Source organism: Kwoniella dejecticola, chromosome 10, assembly GCF_000512565.2.
Source record: "Kwoniella dejecticola CBS 10117 chromosome 10, complete sequence".
NCBI classification, from domain to species: Eukaryota; Fungi; Basidiomycota; class Tremellomycetes; order Tremellales; family Cryptococcaceae; genus Kwoniella; species Kwoniella dejecticola.
In genome coordinates, this window is record NC_089310.1 from 1,105,572 (window position 1) to 1,124,897 (window position 19,326).

The window sequence follows — 19,326 nt, forward strand, 5'->3', positions numbered from 1 at the left end:
CAGAAGATACACGCTCGCAAAGATTATCATAAGTCGTCTGCAAATTAATATTGATCTTCCTCCTCTTCATAATCATCGACCTCGCCACCACCCCGACCACTCTCCAACACGGGACACTCTCTCAGGGCCATATCTTGCCAAATTTGATCCTCCGAACGCTTTGGCCAGCCTCGAAAACCAATCAAGACTTGCGTTCCATTCCGTCCTTCCTTCCCATCAATCATCAACTCGTCTGAAGATTCATCAAGATGCTCAGCTCAGCCTTCCGAGCTCCAGCGAAGGACATCGAGCTCTCGAGCCCTCCACCTGATTCCGTCTCAGCTCTGGCGTTCAGTCCGACAGCAGATATATTAGCAGTAGCAAGTTGGGATAACAATGTTTGTTCAGCTTTCTCTCGCCCTTCTACAGCAAGGTGAGATTAGCTGACATTGCGCCTTGAACAACTTCAGGTGAGGTTGTACGATGTGAACTCGCAAGGTCAATCTCAAGGGAAGGCTATGTATTCGCACCAAGCGCCTGTGCTGGATTTGACTTGGTCTAAAGTGAGCCGTTTCTCTTCGCCTAGTGACCGAGTCGCAGGCATAATTTGCCTGTTCTTCCCTTTCCAGCAATGTGTGTTGACTCATGTAATCGACCGACTGTAGGATGGTCAATTCCTCTTCTCGGCAGGATGCGACAATACAGCACAAATGTACAATATCCAGACCCAACAAGCACAACAGGTAGCTCAACATGATGCACCGATAAAATGTATCGAGTATGCCGAGGTCCCGGGGAGTGGACCGGTTTTGATTACAGCAGGATGGGATAAGAAGTTGAAAGTGAGTCAGCTGTTCTAGATTCGTCCATTCGAGGCTTAGCTGACTTGGTACTATATAGTATTGGGACTTGAGATCGTCTAATCCCATAGCGACGCTAGACCTTTCTGACAGAGCTTATTCGATGGATGTCGCGCAATCGTTATTGGTAAGTCAGCTTACGAATGAAGCTTCCCTTCCGAAAACTTAGCTGATGTGACGAGATAGGTCGTCGCTACGGGTGATAGGCAGATACACGTCGTCAACCTTTCTAACCCCACTACGATATTCAAGGTCAGCTGCTAGTTTATCGATCTCCTTTGAAGTCCAGCTGATGCCTATGTTCTTTCTCACATAGTCTATCGAATCGCCACTGAAATGGCAGACGAGGGTAGTCAAGTGTTTCCCGACAGGAGATGCCTACGCTATAGGAAGTGTAGAAGGAAGAGTCGCCATACAGTGAGCTGCTCCATCTCAGATGTAGTGGATCCCAGCTGACCCCATCCCCCACCAGATATCCAGGTGGAGACGAAAAGTGAGTCTCAGCTGGACTGTCACTTGCAAGATGAATGAGCTGAAATGTCACCGTCGCAGGAAAAACTATTCATTCAAATGTCATCGATACGATATACCGACCGGTACAATGCCCGGAACACCGTCCGTCTCTGGCTCTCAACACGTGTTCGCCATAAATACAATAACGTTCCACAAGACCCAATATACGTTCTGCACGGGTGGAAGTGATGGCAGTTTGACGTTCTGGGATGGTGTAGCTAGAACGAAGCTGAAGAGTGAGTCAAATGAGCCTGTCGACCAGAATCCGCCCGAATATCTAAGCTGGCCAGATATTCGGTCGTTGCCAGCTTAGTCGAATATTGCAATTGAGCTGATTCCATCTTTTTTCTAGCTTTCTCATGCAAAGACCTGAGTAATGGAGACACCGATGCTCGACCTCCTCAATTCGGTACGCCCATCGTGGCTACTTCTTTCAACCACACACATGAGATCATAGCGTAGTAAGTGAAATCACCCAACCTTACTCTGCTACTTTGATGGCGAAGGAGAAAATTGCTGATTGCGCTGAGTTTAACTTTGGCAGTGCTTTCTCGTATGATTGGTCGAAAGGTCACGGCGGGGTCCCGCCTGCAGGTAGCAATATCACGAAAGTCATGTTGCACCCTGTCAAGCCGGAGGAAGTCAACAAGAAGCCTCCTAAGCGGTAATTGGCGGGACGAGTAGCGAGCCAAATTGAAAAGTCATCTTTGGGTAGGCAAGCAGTGTATGTATGATCAAGGGCTATTATTTAGATCAGATAAGACGATGGAAATGATCAGTCGAAGGCGGGATATTAGATCAAAGGATCGAATCGAATTGAATTGAGATGACGTGGGAAACCGATTCTGCCGCTGAAAAAATGGATTTTGGATTTTGGGATCGTGAACGGGGACGATTAAGTAGAAACTCTCTATATAGGTGTATCGCATTATGTAGATCTGTGAACCCCATCTTTGATGGTTCATCCTGTGGAGCGATGAAAGAGGCATTATGATAATTCATGATTATATGTGGGTGTTCTACCGGACCTTGTCTTGCAGCGTATCTTTTGTGTCGGGGTATGAGGGTGAGGCTTCCGAGACCTCTGTGCATTGTCATCTTCCCTTCTTAGGATCCGTCCATCAATCGCATAACGCTTCACCCGTGCAGAGCACGACACATTGTGCAGTTGGGGACACTACGTACTACGTACGTGACACTACAGTTTACCGGTCTGGAATGCCCACCATATCTTCGGAGCCAACTTCCAATCGTGTTTCAGCAATTCCGGGGAGAAGACATCGAAGTCTAGGGATTCTAATCTCTTCAAGTAATTTTCCGCGGGGACCTGACAAAACATTATTCGTGAATTTATCAGATAAATCAGCTGAAGGTCTTTTTCTCATTCAATATGAAACATAGGGCGTGGAACATAGAGCATGGAACATATGATTCAATTTTCTGAACTTGGCAAAACTCACAGCACTCAAGAAAATAGGCATCGCACTCTCAGGCTTCACCCTCCCTTGCGTCTCTTTCAAATCCCTTCTGGCCGTAATCAGCTCGTCCATACCCCTAGTTCCAATCTCCAGGATCGCATCTCTCAACCCCGTAGCTTCCGCGCCCTTCCGGAAGATCTCCTCTTCGACTAAAGAGTGTTTCTGCGATATATCGTGCGGGATGTTGATCTGTTTCTTGCCCGACACCAGCAAAGGTAGATTCCGGAGGAGGGAGACGGTGGTTAGTAAAGTAGAGAGGTGCGAGAGTGTATGAGAGATATGTGCGGTCTCAGGGTGGGCGGGAGGTAGGAGGATTGGAAGGGGACCGAGAAGAAGGGATGAGCCGATGGGACTGTGAGTGGACAGGTGGGAGGTGAGCGTTGATGAAGACGGTGGAAGAGAGAGGGCTTTGGCCTGTAGCATAGAGGATATTCGGATATGGTTATGGTTATGCTATTGTCAGCTTGGTTTCTCACCATGTCCGCATTTCCCCACATTCACATAAGAACACAAGTGAAATGACGAATTCAAGTACCAAATGACATCCAGTAGATTCCTAGACTCCGGATGACAAGACAAGACTCGATTCGAATCGACCCGACTCACCCTCGTTTCAATCAGATTACTAAGATAATACCTCTGCACAGGCCTATTGCGCTTCATATCCGCCAACAACACAGCTACGGGGTGCTGAGGGATCTGACTTGGTTCCGACCCCTTGTCGTTGGGGGAAAAAATGGTCTGTAGGGTATCTCGCCAGAATTGGAATCGGATCGCAGCTAAGGCAGGCTGAGAGATCGTTTGAGTGATCAGGTGGAGCTCTAGCTGGTGGATACAGAATGGGGTATGGGCATCAGCGGGTCAAGCCAGCTTACTAGACAGAGTGTCAAAAAGGGGCTTGAGCTTAGATAATTGAGAGTCGAGGGTTGACGTCTGAAATTCGATGGTTGATAAGGTTTAGTGAGGAGGGCAGAGAGGACGATGATTGATCTTTGTAGATCTCGATCTGGATCTTTACTCTTACGCATAATGAGGAATATGATTGACCGATAAGATGACAGGAGTTATGTTTAGGTACTCGTATAGATTGTAGCCAAATTCGGACTCGGACTCGGACTCACGTTAAATGCTCGATAAGCCAAGAACCATCCCCTCTCCCTTTTCGGCCAGAAATAACTACATAACCACGCTTCGGGGTCTAAGCGCTTGACGAGGGCCGAGCAGTATTCCAGCGGAGCTTGGGGTCCTCCTGCACCTCTTCCTAGATCCTGCCTCTGAGTCACACTGGCGTGCGAGCGATTGGACGAAGATGACGAGGAGAACGAGGAGGAAGAGGAGGATGCGTACGACCTCCGATATCGATGTTGTGTAATGCACGAAGGCCTGAGCCCCGTCCCTATCGAAAAAATGGCGTTTGGCCTTGAATTTGCTAGTGGAAGTATAGATGATCGTCCGAGGTAGGAGTTGATAGACCGCCGTAGGGTCGATATTGATTGTTTCATCTCGTCGAATGTCTTTAGACTCAATTCTTCTATGGTCGAGATCCAGAATCAATCGAACAAGGATGAGCGTGCTAACAAGCTGTTTGATTCTTCTTCGTCGCCTCGGATAGTAGGGTCCAGCCGTGCTTATGATACTCGGCTCCCAAGTTGTACAAGCAATGCATCCGGCATTTCAGGCGAGAATGACGATCGAAGGTACTCTGATTCGACGAAGCAAAATAAAGTCATGACGTGGAATCAGAGCTTCGTCCTGCGGAGGAATTAACGCACGGGCTACATATCGTGCATAGAATTGTTGAGTAAGTATGAGGCTAAGCTACAATTGATTATTGACTATTGACATTGTTTATGATCAGAAGACTAGGGACTAAGGACTACAAGTGACGATATACGATGACTACAACGCGATGAAGCACAAAAAATATGGAGAGACGGTAACAACATGACACCATATCAAGTGGTATGAAACCAAGATAAACGGGATGGAGAGTGTTGAGAGGGCGAAAAGCGAAGAGCAGGGCGGATAAGCATGTGAGGATGAATGTGTGGTTCAGAGGGATAATTGTTGAGAAGAGTGAAAGTATTACAGGACACTGGTGGGTCGGAAACAAAGCAAAAGCAGATGAAGAAGCAAACCTGAAGAAAAGCTAGTGTGAAAGCATAAAAATTCTTGACTGTCCTTTAATTCCTCATTCCTCTTTAACATCCCCCTTCCCCAAACCTTACCACCCTCGCTCACAAGATCCTAGGTTCGACCTTGAATCCTACTCCTTCATATTTCGGATGCGTCAAGGTCCAGTTCATGTTCGTGTACAGATCCTTACACCCATATTTCTTTCTTAGGTTCTCGATCATGTCTCTCCTCTCTACATCGCTTTTCAATTTCAACCAATGCCTAATATGCCTTTCGTTGTATTCCTTTTGTTTAGATTCAGGTTGATTCAGAGCAGCCATCTCGTCGTTTAGCTCCCTGATTCTTCGTTGTCCATTATCTGCAAAGTATTTAAACTTGTTCTCTAGTATTCTAGCCTTGACCAGATTCTCATCGATCTTCGCTTTGCCTCGCACATCAATCTGGAAATCTTTATACCCAGTTCTAGGGGGTCTGTTCTTCTTCTTCTGTTTTCGATCAATCACAAATTCGAACATCTCATTGAACATCTGTTCTTCCGACTTATCCACCCAGTCCCAAGGTCGGACGTAATTGTCCATTTTTTTCAGGATGAATTTTGCCATAGCGTCAATAATGTCTGCTTTCTCGCCTTTCCAGGGGATTCTCTTTCCTTCCCCCTTGAATTGTTTTCGGTCTTTCTCCTGCTTCCACATGTCGAACGGGGCGTATACCGTCCACTGGATCGGGGCAAGCGGGAACTTGTCTCGCCAATCATATACCTCGCCTCTCTCCTTGGCGTCCGCGCTTGCCTTCTTTCTAAGCCATTTGGAGGGTCTCCAGCGGAAGTCCCACATCAGGATATGGTCGATCGATCGAAGGGCACCAGGTGGAGGTATAGGCGAGGTCCATCTCTCGGGTAGAACTCCGTTCCTCTTGAGCGTTTTGAGGGGGAGCGGAGTGATATGGTATTCAAAAACTCGAAGACCGCCAAAAGTCACCGACTCCCGGATCTACAGATCAAGAAATATGCAAATCAGCTAACGAGCTCACCCTGTCGCAGTCCATTGTGACACGGCAAGGAATGTCTCTCACCTCATTGACTAGTTCCATATGATTGGCTCTGAAGATGAAGTCCTTGATTTCTCGCTTCCATACCTCCAACATACGGGAGCTTATCATCTTAGCGATATCCCAGCAATTTTCCCATCCTTCCGGGAACTGGAAGTTTTTGCTTTTCACCTTGACTGCCTTGTCATCTTCCATGATGAGCTCCGTGAAGTGGTTACGCTTTAGCGTGCGCGCGATAGTGTTAACACAGCTCTTTGTCAGGATGTCTTCCCCTGAATACCATTCGAGATGTAAGGACCGGGGCTTGATCTTGCAAAGAAGATCATCGATATAATCTCTCGAGAGTCCTTCTGCACCATACAGCTCTCGAGGCGCAATCTCCGGTTGGAATGAATGGAGTATGGTGAGCTTGCCAATGTTGACCGGTGATTGGAATCTTGACAATGCTTCGATGATCTGCACAAAAGTGGACAAGGTCGTCTGCACAGTGAGATCGAGGGGCTGTGAGAGGTGCTGGCCAAACCATGTGTTGGGACGTCGGAAAGCTTTCTGCGGGTGGCGAATAATTCTCGTCAGCTTACATTACATGATCCAGTGAGGGGGGCTTCGCACTTACATGTCCATCATCTTCACCGATGATTATAACTTCATTACCATTTCTGACGTCTTTGACTCGATCTCTCCAGCTCTGACAGACTTTACCCAAGTCGTAGAGCTGTTTCTTTACCAAGAATCGCTTATAGGTGAGAACTTCACCGTTTGTCAATCGTTGGTTGCCCATCTTTGTAGCCTCTACATTCGGGGTCTTGGGTTTAATGGGTAAGTCGGGCAGATGATTGTTCATTATGGAGATTTTCAGTTCGCTAAAGATCATCTCGAATACCTCTAGGGATATTTTCGTTGCGGCTGCTATTCTTGGTCTGGGTCGAAGTACTTTTTTGGTCGTCTTGGAAGGGCTTGCGGAACTGGCTCCAGGACGGGGTCCTCCTTGGAGGGAGTTGTTGGTGGTTTCGACCTTTTGTCGTTTTGTAGGTGGTTGCGCGTTAGAAGGGCCAGCTTCGCCTTGCTCTTTTGGTTTATCTGCAAGCTCTTTGGCTTTTCTGTTGGCGAGCGCTTCTCGTTGGCTCTTGGTGAGGATTCGCTTGTCTAGCTTGTGCCACAGACTAGGAGGCAGGGCGTAAGGGGCTTTGGGGAGTTTGCCGTTCCGTGCCATGTCGGGCAGATGAACAGTGTATATAAGGTAGAGTAAGGTGTTCACACTAAATGGAGTGTAGAAGGTATGATGCGTGATACGGGAGGGAGGAGTGGGAGTTTATGATTGGTATGTATGCTTGAAAGGGATTGAAGCTGTCCAGCGGCTTCTGAGGGGTATATACCACCAGGATATATAAACGCTTGCTATTTGCAGGAAGAATGGCGTGAGAGGTATAGACAGAACGAGAGTGAGAGGAAGTGCTGTTGAATGGAGATGGTAAAGAAGAGAAAGAAGAAGATCAACAGAACGAGTCGACCAGTTTCTCCAGATGTACTGGTAGTATGTAGTTTGTAGTATGTATGTACGCACAGCATTCCAATCTCTCCCTTCTCAAAACACTGTGACAAGAGTGGACTACCTCCACCCACCACAAGTAAACAACCTCCATCCAAATGCCGTGATTCCAATCAGAGGATCACGTGCCCGCGTGACTACCTTTTGCCGCGTGCCTTTCTACTTGCTTACGTGGATTTCCTTTGCTTTTGCGCTGGATGCTGCGCCACCATTAAGCTTAAAGGCGGTACGAAGGGACTTCTTTGAACAGCAGAGCGTCAAGACGAGGACTTTTTCCCGTTATGCATCGGTAAGGGGTAAGGTAATCCAGTGCCTACGAATGCCTTAGCGTAATCCCGAAAGTTTGCAGCGAGTTGGGTCGATCAACGTCAGTGCAAGACATCATCAAAGTCGACGTATACTCCAGTCAAGATAAAATTACTATGAGACACCTAGTCGGCCGCCGTCCCAACGGATGATGCACAAGAGAAAAAGTGCGCAACATCACATCGGAAAATCCGTGCATAAAGTGAACGTCCCCCCGTCATCACAATTCTAATTTCCGGGCATCCTTTGTCAGTAGTATCGCTTCTTGAATCAAATCCAAATCAAATCAATTCGCTTGGCAAGGCGATTCTTCTGCGTTGCTGTGCGACAATCATCATATACATCATATATATAGTCGGACTGCTTGACCGCATACCATACACCTATCTCCACTTTCAACTTCAGCAGATCCTGCCTTTCCAGTCAATCTCGGCATCATCATCCGTCAGCCTGTCTAACACATACGGTCGATCCCCATAGACGATGCACACGTCAACGATACTGGCTTTGCTAGCAATCCCAAATGCTCTCGCCGCCCCACCGCTTTCGCAAGAGATATCAATCAGGAATGCAGAACTAGCTCAAGGCCTCACACGTAGGGAATATCAAGAAGCAGCGATTCGATCATTGGGTGATAAGTCTTATGCACCATATAAGGTGGACTGTCCTTCGGGATGGACATGGATCCGAAACGCAACTGTATGTATCGAGTCTCATCACTCCCCATCATTCATAACGATCTCCCCTCAGTACCGGTCATTGATATTGCAAATATTTGCAGGAGGGTCTAGCTCAAGGGGAGAAAGATTTCTTGACGAAAAGACAAAGCAAAACTAGTCCAGCCGTAAACACTATGGCTTCTTCTCACGGTATACCTAATCCTCCTAGAACACCGACGATCGGAGTGGCCTTAGCTGGAGGAGGATATAGAGCGATGTTGTAAGTGTTGCCCCTCGCTTTCGCCCATTCCCACATACAGATGGCCTTATACGATCGTCGAGTTCACGCAGATACGATTAATGCTGACCAACAACCTTGTATCCTGTAGGACCGGCCTCGGAGGTATCATGGGCATGATGAACCAATCGTCCGAGGGGTCCGCTAGTGGTATCGGCGGCTGGCTGGACGGTGTCACTTACTGGGCCGGGTTGAGCGGTGGTAGTTGGGCAACCGGAAGTTTCATGGCTAACGGTGGAACGCTACCTTCTGATTTGCTGGCGAACGTGAGTACTTTCGATTGTCCGTCCAATCATGTATCGTAGAGACGTCACGTCTTCGATATGTCTTCACATCATTCACCTCAAAAAAATATGTAGTTTGAAAGCACGACTTAATGCTAATCTGACCTAACTGGAATAGCTATGGAACCTAGACTCCAATCTGATCTTTCCGGAAGACGGCAAACTATCATTCTACACATCCCTCGCCACCGAAGTCAACGCCAAATCAGACGCAGGATTCCCCACGCAGATCACCGATCTATGGGGTCTAGCCATCGCCTCGCACGTCTTGCCAACGCAATACCAATTATCCAATACCCCAAATCTCACTTTCTCTCAATTACCCAGTGTCGTCCAACAGCTAGGTGACGCCGATCTGCCTATGCCAATCATCATTGCTGCCGAAAGAGAAGCGGGGGAACTGGTCGTAGCTGAGAACGCTACTGTCTGGGAGTTCACGCCGTACGAATTCGGTTCGTGGGCTTTCGGATCGGTCGTCAAATCAATAGGAGCTTTCACGAATATGGAATATCTCGGAAGCGAGCTGAATAATGGGAGTCCGAATGGGAGTTGTTACAAGGGTTTCGACCAATTATCGTGGGTCCGGCATCTAGCTTGCCTAAATGGTTAGACGCACTGGATTGAAAGCTGACTTAGACCGATTACTGTAGCTATGTCATGGGAACTTCGGCTACTCTGTTCAACAGTGCATTGCTGCAAATCAACGGCACAGATACCGGTCTAGTCACTGGCCTAATTGAGGGTTTCTTACAGGACTTAGGAGAAGATCAATTGGATATCTCGAGAGTACCCAATTCATTCGCTAATTACAATTCAGGCGAGAACCCAGTGAGTTTGTCATAAATATGAAATACATGTCCCTGGTTCGATCCATGAACTATGGCAAAATGCTGATATGGAACGACACAGATTGCCGACTTGGAATACATCACCCTCGTAGATGCAGGAGAAACCAACCAGAACATCCCTATCGAACCTCTCCTGATCCCATTCAGGGAGGTCGACGCCATCATCGCCTTTGATTCATCCTTTGACTCCACTTATACTTGGCCCAACGGTACTGCCCTTCGGACGACCTTTGAACGAGCCAAGATCTTAGCTGAAAATACCGGAACCGAAATCAGGATGCCCGAAGTACCTTCCGAAAACGGGTTCATCAATGGTGGATATAACACCCGACCAACCTTTTTCGGCTGTAACGATACTACCACGCCGTTGATTGTTTACGTACCTAATTACCCATGGAGTGGAGCGGCCAATACTTCAACTGTGAGTCTGCTCTCTGCTCCACGACTCTTCTTCCACGACGCCATCGTAAGAAAGGGAGGTATCATACTGTGTATGGTAGCAGAGCTGATCAAGCGATGTGGCATTTGCATTGACAACAGTATCAACTAAGCTACACCGACGCCGAAGCTCAAACAGTCCTGTACAACGGCATGCGATCCCTGACATTGAACGGATCAATCGAAACCTGGCCCACATGTTTCGCTTGCGCCTTGACGGATCGTTCGTTCGGATATACGAGGGAAAACAGGACGGCGGAATGTCAGAGTTGTCTGGATACGTGGTGTTGGGCAGGAGACGATAATACCACGACTCCGAATACTTATGATCCGGTAATTGGGAGTGTCCCACCATGGCTGGTCTCGAAGGGCTTGACTAGTAATGGTAGTAGTGGTCCGACGGATGCGAAGGGTGTGAATAATACGGCTACTCAGAATACGAACACTAGCTCGGGGACGGTGAGAGTTGGAAAGATGGGAATGGGCTTGTTGAGCGGGATGATGGGAGGATTGTTACTTGGATCCTTGGTATGATGTGGGAAGTGAAACATCAATTTAGTTGGGGTGAAGAATAATGATGATTGACGATTGACGATCTCCCGGACTCGTTTCTCAAGTCGCACGCTCTACGTTTCTTGGATACATAGCATCGCTCGCACTCAGCTTTACTGTAGCATACGTATCTGTCAATGCATTAACCCACTAGATTGCGAAAAATGTCATGCAATGATTATTTCCTCGAAGACTTTACGTTGAAATTGACGTGAGTGATGACAATGACACGGACGGTCGAAGGATGCTCGGACGAGCCACAAACACCTTTCTAACCCGATCTTCACCTCACTTCTACAAAGGGATCCTTTCGAGGCAATGCTAGTGTCAAATGTGATTTTTGATTGCACTCGTATGTAAGTTTCACATTATCGATGATCAACCCCTTTGGTCCGCACCTCGATCCCATTTAGCCTCAACTTTCTGACAGAACACCTGAGACACCTTCCAAACGTTCGCTGGAAGGACCGACAAATTCTCATATAATCGAACAAAAAGATAATTTAGCACAGTACAGTATAATGGTCTTTTCCAGGTTCGAATCAACTTCACACGAGAATTCCTTCCTTTGTGCGTTATTTGTATTGAAAGACAATGGGAAGGGCTTGCGATGACCATAAAGGTAGATCCAGACATTGTGGACTGATTGCGATTGCTACATACACATACAGTAGATAGAAGCGATCCGCCGGGAATCATAGCAAAATGGAAATAGAAAGCACAGACCCCTTTGAGTCCTTGAGCGGATTAGATAGTCGACTTGAAAGGAGGGAAAGGCATGATTTGGTACGGATTAGATCAGGCTAGATTACAGTAGACTATGTTATTATGGATTGACCGACCATCGTAATGAGTAAAGAGGGGAGACCGTTAGAAAGTCAGATCATCTCAATCTCAATCTCAATCTCATGCTCAATCTCACTAGCCTGGTAATCCCAATCTCACTGGAAGGGGGTCAGCCCATTTTCACACACCGAACTCTCACATTCTTGCTTTGTTCGTAAGCTTCAGCTCGTGGAGAAAACTTGTATTGATCAAAGACCAGACTGAATATATATAAACCTCTCGCCAGTCTGCTCTGGATTATCTTCTTTCTCTTCTCTCCAGACAATGTGCGACTTGTCAACCCATTCCATCCATTCCATTCCTTCAACCAGCCCAGTATCAAAGACTAAATCCAATCACACTTGATTCGCTGTCACTTGTTTTACCTCACTTTACTTTGCCTTGAGTTGATCACTTAGATTTCGCCAGAATGAGATTCACACTCGCTTTCAGCATCATCACCCTTCTGGCTTCTACCTGTGAGCATTCTCGTCACTGCCCAATTCATCAATCACATCACCGGCCACGAATGTACTGTGCATGCAATATTCACGATCTTATGACTGACTCCTTCATGTTGACCTTCTAGCCGTACTTGCCGCTCCTATCCCCAACACAGAGGCTCCCCCAGCTACCACCGAAGCAGCTGCCGTCCCAGCCCCTGCTCCTGCTCCGGCTCCTGCTCCTGCCCCGGAGGAATGCTCTGAAAACTGCGAGTCTCCCGGAACTACCGAAGCCGCCGCTGTACCTACCACCGCTCCCGAGTCGCCCCCTTCTTCCGGCGGTGACTCAGGTGACTCAGGCGATATGGGAGGAACACCTGCTCCAGCTCCCGAAGCTCCTGCTCCCGCCCCAGCCCCGGCTCCAGCTCCTGCACCTGCACCTGCTCCTGAAGCTCCTGCACCAGCTGCTCCGGCTCCGGCTCCAGCTCCGGCTCCTGAAACCCCCTCTTCAGGATGTACAGGCGAAGGCTGTGAATCGCCTGCCCCCTCTACTCCCGAAGGACCATGCGACGCATTCGGCAATCTCATTGGCGGCGGGGGTAAAGGCGCTTCCCCCATCGGAGGCGGCGGAGGCTCTTCTCCCGGTGGACATGGCGGAGGTGGTGGTGGATTCGGAGCTGATTGTGACGAATTCGGAAACCCGATCGGAGGAGGTGGTGGAAAAGGCTCGTCCCCTGTCGGCGGCGGCGGTGGAGGTGGTTCTTCACCCGGAGGTTCTTCTCCCGGAGGAGGAGGAGGTGGTGGTGAGGTCTGCGATGAAGGTGCTCCCTCAGGAGGAGGTGGTGGGGGAAGCAGCGGTGCTCCGGGCGAAGGATCTACTCCTCCTGGAAAGAGAGAAGTTGAGGCTGAGGTTCTCGCCTAAGTGATTAAGTGGATCTCCCCACTGAGATACTTGACATCTACCTTGCCAAGTATCAGTGAATTACCTCTATATTCTATTTTTCCCTCTCTACCTATGTACGCTAGGCTCAAGTCTACCCAAGCCCCCGAACCAGTACCGTATAACTCCCTTGTAGATCTCCTCCGATTGGACAATCTTAAGCTCGCCGTCTGCTTTACCTCTCTAAACCTCCCATATATAGATCCTCGGCCCCCTTGCCCCCTTACCCCTTTACTCGCTAGTCTGTGATATTTTTCCTATTCATTTGGACATTATGCATAAACTTGCTTATAGCCTACTCACTCGCGCCACAGTCGAGTTCACAGTCGTCATAGTCAGCTAATTGTCCCAATGATGAGCGAGGGTACCGACCCGTGGAGCGGACAAAGCATAGCCCTCTCCTTTCTCGTGAGTTTGCTTCGGGGAGAAAGAGGCTCCTTTAAAGAGCTGGATTGCACAAAGGATCTGATCGAGTCGAATCTCAATAGTAAAGAAATCTTTGAAGATGTATAGGATGACGGTCTTCCTATTCTGCACTCATATTCCACATGTCGAGGACTCATTCAGTTTGAAAATAACTTGACATCCACAAAGCACAGCATCAAATTTCAACTTCAATATCAATATGTCTGACAAGGAATCCAACACCAACCGTGAAGACGATAATAGAGGACGTGCTACGAACGAGTACGATGAGAGAACCTCACTTCGTCCTCAGCCTCATCCTCAGCCTGAAAAATGGGCCGACCTTCTATCTTGTCTTCCTGACGAACAATGTGGTCGAATGTCAATCATCGGCGATCCCTATTCACACCCACGACCAGCTACGTCTCCAGCTACATCAGCGTCTCCATCGTCACTCGAAGCTGAGCGACAGCCAAACCACACAGATACATATACTTCGCCCTTGATCAACCTCCCTCCCTTACTCAAGGGGAACAAAGTGAGGTATATATGGTGGCACGCTTACAACCCCGATGGCTGCGTGCGACCGGGACAGATCAAATCGTTTTTGGATGTGATCTTACCCTCGGATCCAGTACGAGTATGTAAATCATGTTTCGGAGCATCGCAAGGCCATTGTCAAGGACGTACATGTGTACAACTTACACATGAACATGGAGATATTGCGTTTACGGAATGTAATGCGAAACTCCAGATCGATCATCCCCGAGGGGTCTTGGGGCTCGTCGAGGACTTGTGTCGGACACACGGGTGGCGAGAGAAAGTCCAAGAGGGGATACCGCTCGTCGAAGGGTTTAGTGAGGAGGTGGATTATCATGTGTTGCATCATCCCCCTCGAGCCGAGTTCTTCGCTCAATGGCGATGGCAAGAAGAATATACGCAGCATACTAACCGGGATTCGGCGGGAGAGGGGTCCAAACCGGATTCAGGCGTGAAGAAAGATGAAATGTGGCATGAGATGGAAAAGGCGCTGTTTGATTATTACCAATTTCAATTCGAAACCTCCCCAGAGGAGGATTGTAATCATAAGTTGATTTATGTGGATAGTCACGATGAGTCTAGGATAATGTATGAGCTGGAAGGCATTAAGCTGAGAGGCGAAGTGAGCTTTTGGACGGTAGGCAGACAGACGAGCGTTAAAGCGATGAGGGCAAGAAGACTTGCAAAGGGAGGATCTTAATATTGTATCAATACAGAATTGTACTGCGCTGTCTAACACATGCAGCAGATGATGGGTATGCATTTATCCGTGCATCTAGCACTATCCCATTTAGTACGGGCCCAAGCTCTGTGGGACGATCCACAGAACCGTCGGTGTAGATGAATAATGTGACACAAGACCAGGGCACTCGATGTCATACAGTACTGTGTTTAAGGATCTCAGGTCGCTGTTACGCCCCTCAAAAGGCTTCTACGCATCTGCCTGCATAACAACGTCAAATGTGAGATATAGACGACTGACATCCTTGATAGCATTTGAAAATCGCACAAAACATCTCAACCTTAATTGAAGTTTAGATCACACCCATCTTCTTTCCTACTGCTTTGATGACACTGCTTGTCCAATCTTTCCATCCCCCTTTACTCAATCCCGCTAACTTACTATTCGCCAATCGTTCGTTCCCTCTACTCCATCTTCGAAGCCCGGCTTGACCAGACCCATCTTCTCAAGCCAATCTGGTACACCCAGGACAGGACTGTACCCCCTAGGCTTGGAGTCGTCGTTTAGTCCATTCCAGCAGAACTTGTCGAAGCATTGCTGGCTTTCGAACTCTCCATTTGCTCACATCATGGACCTGTATCCCCCGCCCGAGATGGCGTATCCTATCACAGGCGTTCTAGGGGGTACCGGAAGCCTATGCTGGTTCATCATCTTCTCCACGGCCTGCTTGACTACCTTCTCCCGCTTTTGCAAGAACGCTTCTTCTTGCTTGTCCAGTCTCTGTCCATTTAAGAGGTGAGTGCGTAGACCTCATATACTTTCTTGGCTCACTCACGTTAGCTGTATACAGCCATTCCTGGTCTTCTGGACAGACACTGAGCCGAGGTGCGTAGCTAGTATCGCCACCGAGGAAGGTCCTAGCCATATTGCGTTCGTGCGAGAACTCATCGAAGACCCACTGAGCAGCATCCACCGCTAGTTCATGAGGGCCTCGAAGGGCGACAACGAAAGTTGTGAAAAACGTGAGATGTAAAGCGAATATCAGGGCTTTCATAGTGTCATGTAAGGTGTACTTCAGAACGACAAGAAGGAGTGGCAAGATATATAGGTGTCGATCAATCTGTCTCCCATACCAGGTCAAGTTGTTTATATACACACATAGAAGCAGGACTCAAGAGAGGAAGCCGGTCGCACGGTGTGATGGTGAGTGAGATCTGATCTTGCGCCTTGATCACCTCGGCTCACATCAGCAGGTGACCAAAGCTCTTAATATCTACCTTTTGGGCTGTGCGCATCAAGTCGGTTCACCAAGACTCATGTGGCTTGTTCTGGCCTGCCCCTTCCTTCGGTTTACTTCCTTTCAGGACCGTACATGGGCTAACGGATAGTCTGTGTGTAAGTGTCCGTGTATGTGTGTTTCCTCAGACCGGCTCGCCCGGCAGAGCCCGTGCGAGAGCCTTGCAGCGGGTTCCCTCAGTGGTATGAGATCCTTCGTCCTCGTGATGTGACCCATAAGGGGAAAAGAAGACGTGGGTCTAAGCTTCGAATGAGCATTAGGCCTGATGCACAAGGACAAACAATCTTAGGGTGTGCAGTATGGAGGATCATTAGCTACGACCGCGAAATCCGAGATCAGGAAAGGATGACGGGATGGCGAGTCCTGTGTAAAGCAACTTGGCAGTGCGGCCAAGTTCAGCGATGCAAATTCAAACCTCGTCGTCTCTCGGTCGTAGTTTAGATCGCAAGGCAGCGATCCCTGAAATAGGCTAAGAAATGAGTCTTCCCAGCCGCAGTACCTCGGTAGTAAGCCAAACGTACGCGATAGAACCCGCTGCTTTGGTACGATGCCTTCCTTACATGCGCGATGGGGTAGGGTACAAGGCGATGAAATACGCTTTGTGAGCCCTCGGCGCAGCAGCACAACAAACTCTTGTGCAGCACGAAGATGACAGTATGCATCTAGTGTAGAGCTCTCAGATATGCTATATGCAGAAACAGCAATGCCGCCTGGTAGTCCTCCAGGTGTCTCACCACCCACTATCTTTGCCCGTGGCGTACTTATCCGAGTTCTTCCACTTACTTCCCTTCCTCTTACCTGCACTCGAGATCCCGCTCTTCGAATGATGCTTGCGCTCCGTCATTTCCCTCTGCTTCGATACCTGCCGAGCCACTGTCTCTTTGAGCAAATTTTGACCAGTCTTCTTATCTTTGATCTTGTTGACCGATATCCTATCGTGGTGTCGCGGAGTATTCCTCTGCGAGGGCATGTAAGAGGTATAATCACTTTGAGCCGGTCCAACGGAATCGTTAGAGTCCGCATCAGAGTCTTCTTCCTCTTCCTCTTCTGAGCTGCTCAATAGGTCTTCTGTTGCAGGATCTACTGGTTCACCGTCCGAGTCGACATCGTTACCTAGAGCTTTGTGTATCCGGACAGCTTCTAGTCGAGCGGCCATCTGTTCTTGAAAAGCTGTTTCGTCGAATGGCTCGTCTTTCGGTGCCTCTGCTGGATCGTCATGTACACCTTCCTCTGCTTCCTGATCTTCGTCATCATCCTCATCATCCTCTTCAGTCTCTTCGTCCTCATCATCGCTAGGCGGCAAATCCTGCACTTCTAGCATGTACTATGGAAGAAAAGCAGTCGTTAAGCAAAGATCGCATATCCGAAGTACAAAAAAACTTACATCTTCCAGTTCACGTTGCAATGCCCTTCCAAAACCACTTGCCTCGACCTCAAGATCGATTCTCAGCCTCTTTTGTGCGGTGGTGGAACTTTCGGCCTGGTTCGCATCCGACTTTTCGCTGACTTCCTTGTGGTTCGCTTGGACAGATACCGAGCTCTCCTCTTCCTCTTGATCAGGATCTTCTCCCTCGGCGTCTTCGTTGACTGTGGGCAAGTCCTCGCCTTCTTCCCCCTCTAGAACATCTTTCCATGTTGGCCATGCTAGAGACTCATACCTGAATCTGCGACGGAAAAATCGTCTGATACAGTTGACATCTCGGTTGAAGAAGCTATTCCAGAGATTAGCGAAAGAGTGGCTGCGAGTTTGGGTGTTTGAGAGGACTCACTATTCAGCATTCTCGTGCCTCGTACTGACCATCTGTGGGAAATCGATAACTATAGGTTCACCAGTCTTGCGGGTGATCATGATATTAAACTCGTTGAAATCACCGTGGATTAGTCCTGCGTGCGCAAGGCGGACGATGAGTTCCATTAATTTGGAATATAGGTCTGCGGGATCCTCGCATTGTTCGATCGCTCGTCTGCGCACGCTCATCAGCTCGTAATTCTCATAACCCTCTATAGATTATGGACTTACAATGGGTACCCATCGATGAGCGACATGACTACACAATGCCTCGCTTGGTCTATCGGTACAGGAACCGGAAAATCATGTTCATACAGAGCCTACAGGTAAGTCACTCCGCTTCAGCTTCACGTATCAAGATCGCTTGCAACGAAGCTGAGGCAGACGTGCAGACACACCTTCATGAATGCGAATTCCTTCTGAGCGGATAATCGACTCATATACATCCAAGAGGCACTCCGTCTTTTACCCAAGTAATCTCGTTTAGACTTGATAGCTCGGAAAGAGATACGACCCAATCTGCGATGTCAGGCATATCATATCAGCTTGTTTTCTTCTTCTGCATTTATGTTGAGATGATAAAAGCTATTGGACAGACTTACCTGTGCATCTTTAATATACGCTTTTCACCGCTCTCATCCGCTACAATCATGATATCGCTCTCCTTTCCGACGCCTACACGAGTACCGACGGAGTGTATACTGGGTAATTTCCTTCGAGAAAAGGTGCGCAGTGCCAGATAATCGAGTCCTCCATAAGTCAGACGGTATCCATCGTCTGTGTTTTCTGATTTTCAGCTGCAAGCTTGAAGCAGTAGAATCGGATGGGGTGTTTGGTGAAGTTCTGACCACTCACACTTGATATTCTGCACTCTGCCCACCAAATTCCTCTTTGCCAGTTCTCCTAATGCTTTATTCACATTTCCACCTCTTATACCTGACAATTCCGCTATCAACGATGTAGGCACGACCTCATGATTCTTCGAGCCTATTTCAACCTATGTTATCCAGTATATCAGCTTTTAGACTGACGGAGATATGCGAATCTTGAAGAGGATTTGGTCCAGGAGCTGCCCTTCCAGAAGGATGACAGGGAGGAAATGCCCGGCCACTTACAGCTGAAAGTACTCTGAACTCGTCCGCCGAGACATATCGCAGATCAGTAGCATCTAACTTCATCCTGAGTGCTCCCTGTCGTGTTTAAGCGTCGTATCAGTGAGCATTAACAGGTGGACTTGTGCCAACTTGCAGTAATTCTTCTCAAATTATCATCCGAACGCACCCAAGCGGTCATCGAAAACAAGAAATAATCGCGAACCACGTGACATTTTGGCGGACATCAGCACTCAACTCCGGCGAGCTTGGGGCGCCTCATTCCGTGCTTCTCGATTGATGCATCATCTATCTCCTGCTTCTTTCTGTATCGTCTCTTCTCCCTTACATCACACCAAATATCGCT

General features: G+C 48.3%; 8 protein-coding genes across 8 annotated transcripts; 4 read left to right on the forward strand and 4 right to left on the reverse strand.

The window, feature by feature from the left end:
• Window positions 1-248: 248 nt before the first annotated feature.
• On the forward strand, window positions 249-2,020 carry I303_107952 (uncharacterized protein; the record flags this gene model as incomplete). Its single annotated transcript, XM_065969717.1, has 10 exons — window positions 249-377; window positions 450-542; window positions 645-821; window positions 880-966; window positions 1,026-1,091; window positions 1,156-1,256; window positions 1,312-1,332; window positions 1,392-1,588; window positions 1,705-1,813; window positions 1,897-2,020. 10 exons carry the CDS (start codon window positions 249-251, stop codon window positions 2,018-2,020), a joined length of 1,104 nt encoding a protein of 367 aa, XP_065825789.1.
• A 530-nt stretch (window positions 2,021-2,550) lies between these two features.
• Window positions 2,551-4,332, reverse strand: I303_107953 (uncharacterized protein; the record flags this gene model as incomplete). Its single annotated transcript, XM_018411206.1, has 4 exons — window positions 2,551-2,679; window positions 2,813-3,244; window positions 3,437-3,655; window positions 3,952-4,332. 4 exons carry the CDS (start codon window positions 4,330-4,332, stop codon window positions 2,551-2,553), a joined length of 1,161 nt encoding a protein of 386 aa, XP_018259874.1.
• Window positions 4,333-5,067: 735 nt separating this feature from the next.
• On the reverse strand, window positions 5,068-7,226 carry I303_107954 (uncharacterized protein; the record flags this gene model as incomplete). Its single annotated transcript, XM_018411207.1, has 3 exons — window positions 5,068-5,955; window positions 6,038-6,562; window positions 6,630-7,226. The coding sequence occupies 3 exons, from the start codon at window positions 7,224-7,226 to the stop codon at window positions 5,068-5,070; spliced, it is 2,010 nt and encodes a 669-aa protein (XP_018259875.1).
• Window positions 7,227-8,351: 1,125 nt separating this feature from the next.
• I303_107955 (uncharacterized protein) lies at window positions 8,352-10,929 on the forward strand (the record flags this gene model as incomplete). The annotated part of the gene is made up of 7 exons (XM_018411208.1): window positions 8,352-8,567; window positions 8,650-8,807; window positions 8,917-9,091; window positions 9,228-9,685; window positions 9,760-9,937; window positions 10,019-10,378; window positions 10,498-10,929. 7 exons carry the CDS (start codon window positions 8,352-8,354, stop codon window positions 10,927-10,929), a joined length of 1,977 nt encoding a protein of 658 aa, XP_018259876.1.
• A 1,273-nt stretch (window positions 10,930-12,202) lies between these two features.
• I303_107956 (uncharacterized protein) lies at window positions 12,203-13,137 on the forward strand (the record flags this gene model as incomplete). The annotated part of the gene is made up of 2 exons (XM_018411209.1): window positions 12,203-12,251; window positions 12,362-13,137. 2 exons carry the CDS (start codon window positions 12,203-12,205, stop codon window positions 13,135-13,137), a joined length of 825 nt encoding a protein of 274 aa, XP_018259877.1.
• A 643-nt stretch (window positions 13,138-13,780) lies between these two features.
• Window positions 13,781-14,800, forward strand: I303_107957 (uncharacterized protein; the record flags this gene model as incomplete). Its single annotated transcript, XM_018411210.1, has 1 exon — window positions 13,781-14,800. The coding sequence occupies one exon, from the start codon at window positions 13,781-13,783 to the stop codon at window positions 14,798-14,800; it is 1,020 nt and encodes a 339-aa protein (XP_018259878.1).
• A 414-nt stretch (window positions 14,801-15,214) lies between these two features.
• I303_107958 (uncharacterized protein) lies at window positions 15,215-15,836 on the reverse strand (the record flags this gene model as incomplete). The annotated part of the gene is made up of 3 exons (XM_018411211.1): window positions 15,215-15,326; window positions 15,408-15,562; window positions 15,618-15,836. 3 exons carry the CDS (start codon window positions 15,834-15,836, stop codon window positions 15,215-15,217), a joined length of 486 nt encoding a protein of 161 aa, XP_018259879.1.
• Window positions 15,837-16,809: 973 nt separating this feature from the next.
• On the reverse strand, window positions 16,810-19,046 carry I303_107959 (uncharacterized protein; the record flags this gene model as incomplete). The annotated part of the gene is made up of 9 exons (XM_065969718.1): window positions 16,810-17,403; window positions 17,464-17,559; window positions 17,614-17,791; window positions 17,849-18,043; window positions 18,100-18,188; window positions 18,267-18,387; window positions 18,471-18,645; window positions 18,724-18,865; window positions 18,984-19,046. 9 exons carry the CDS (start codon window positions 19,044-19,046, stop codon window positions 16,810-16,812), a joined length of 1,653 nt encoding a protein of 550 aa, XP_065825790.1.
• Between the last annotated feature and the right edge of the window lie 280 nt (window positions 19,047-19,326).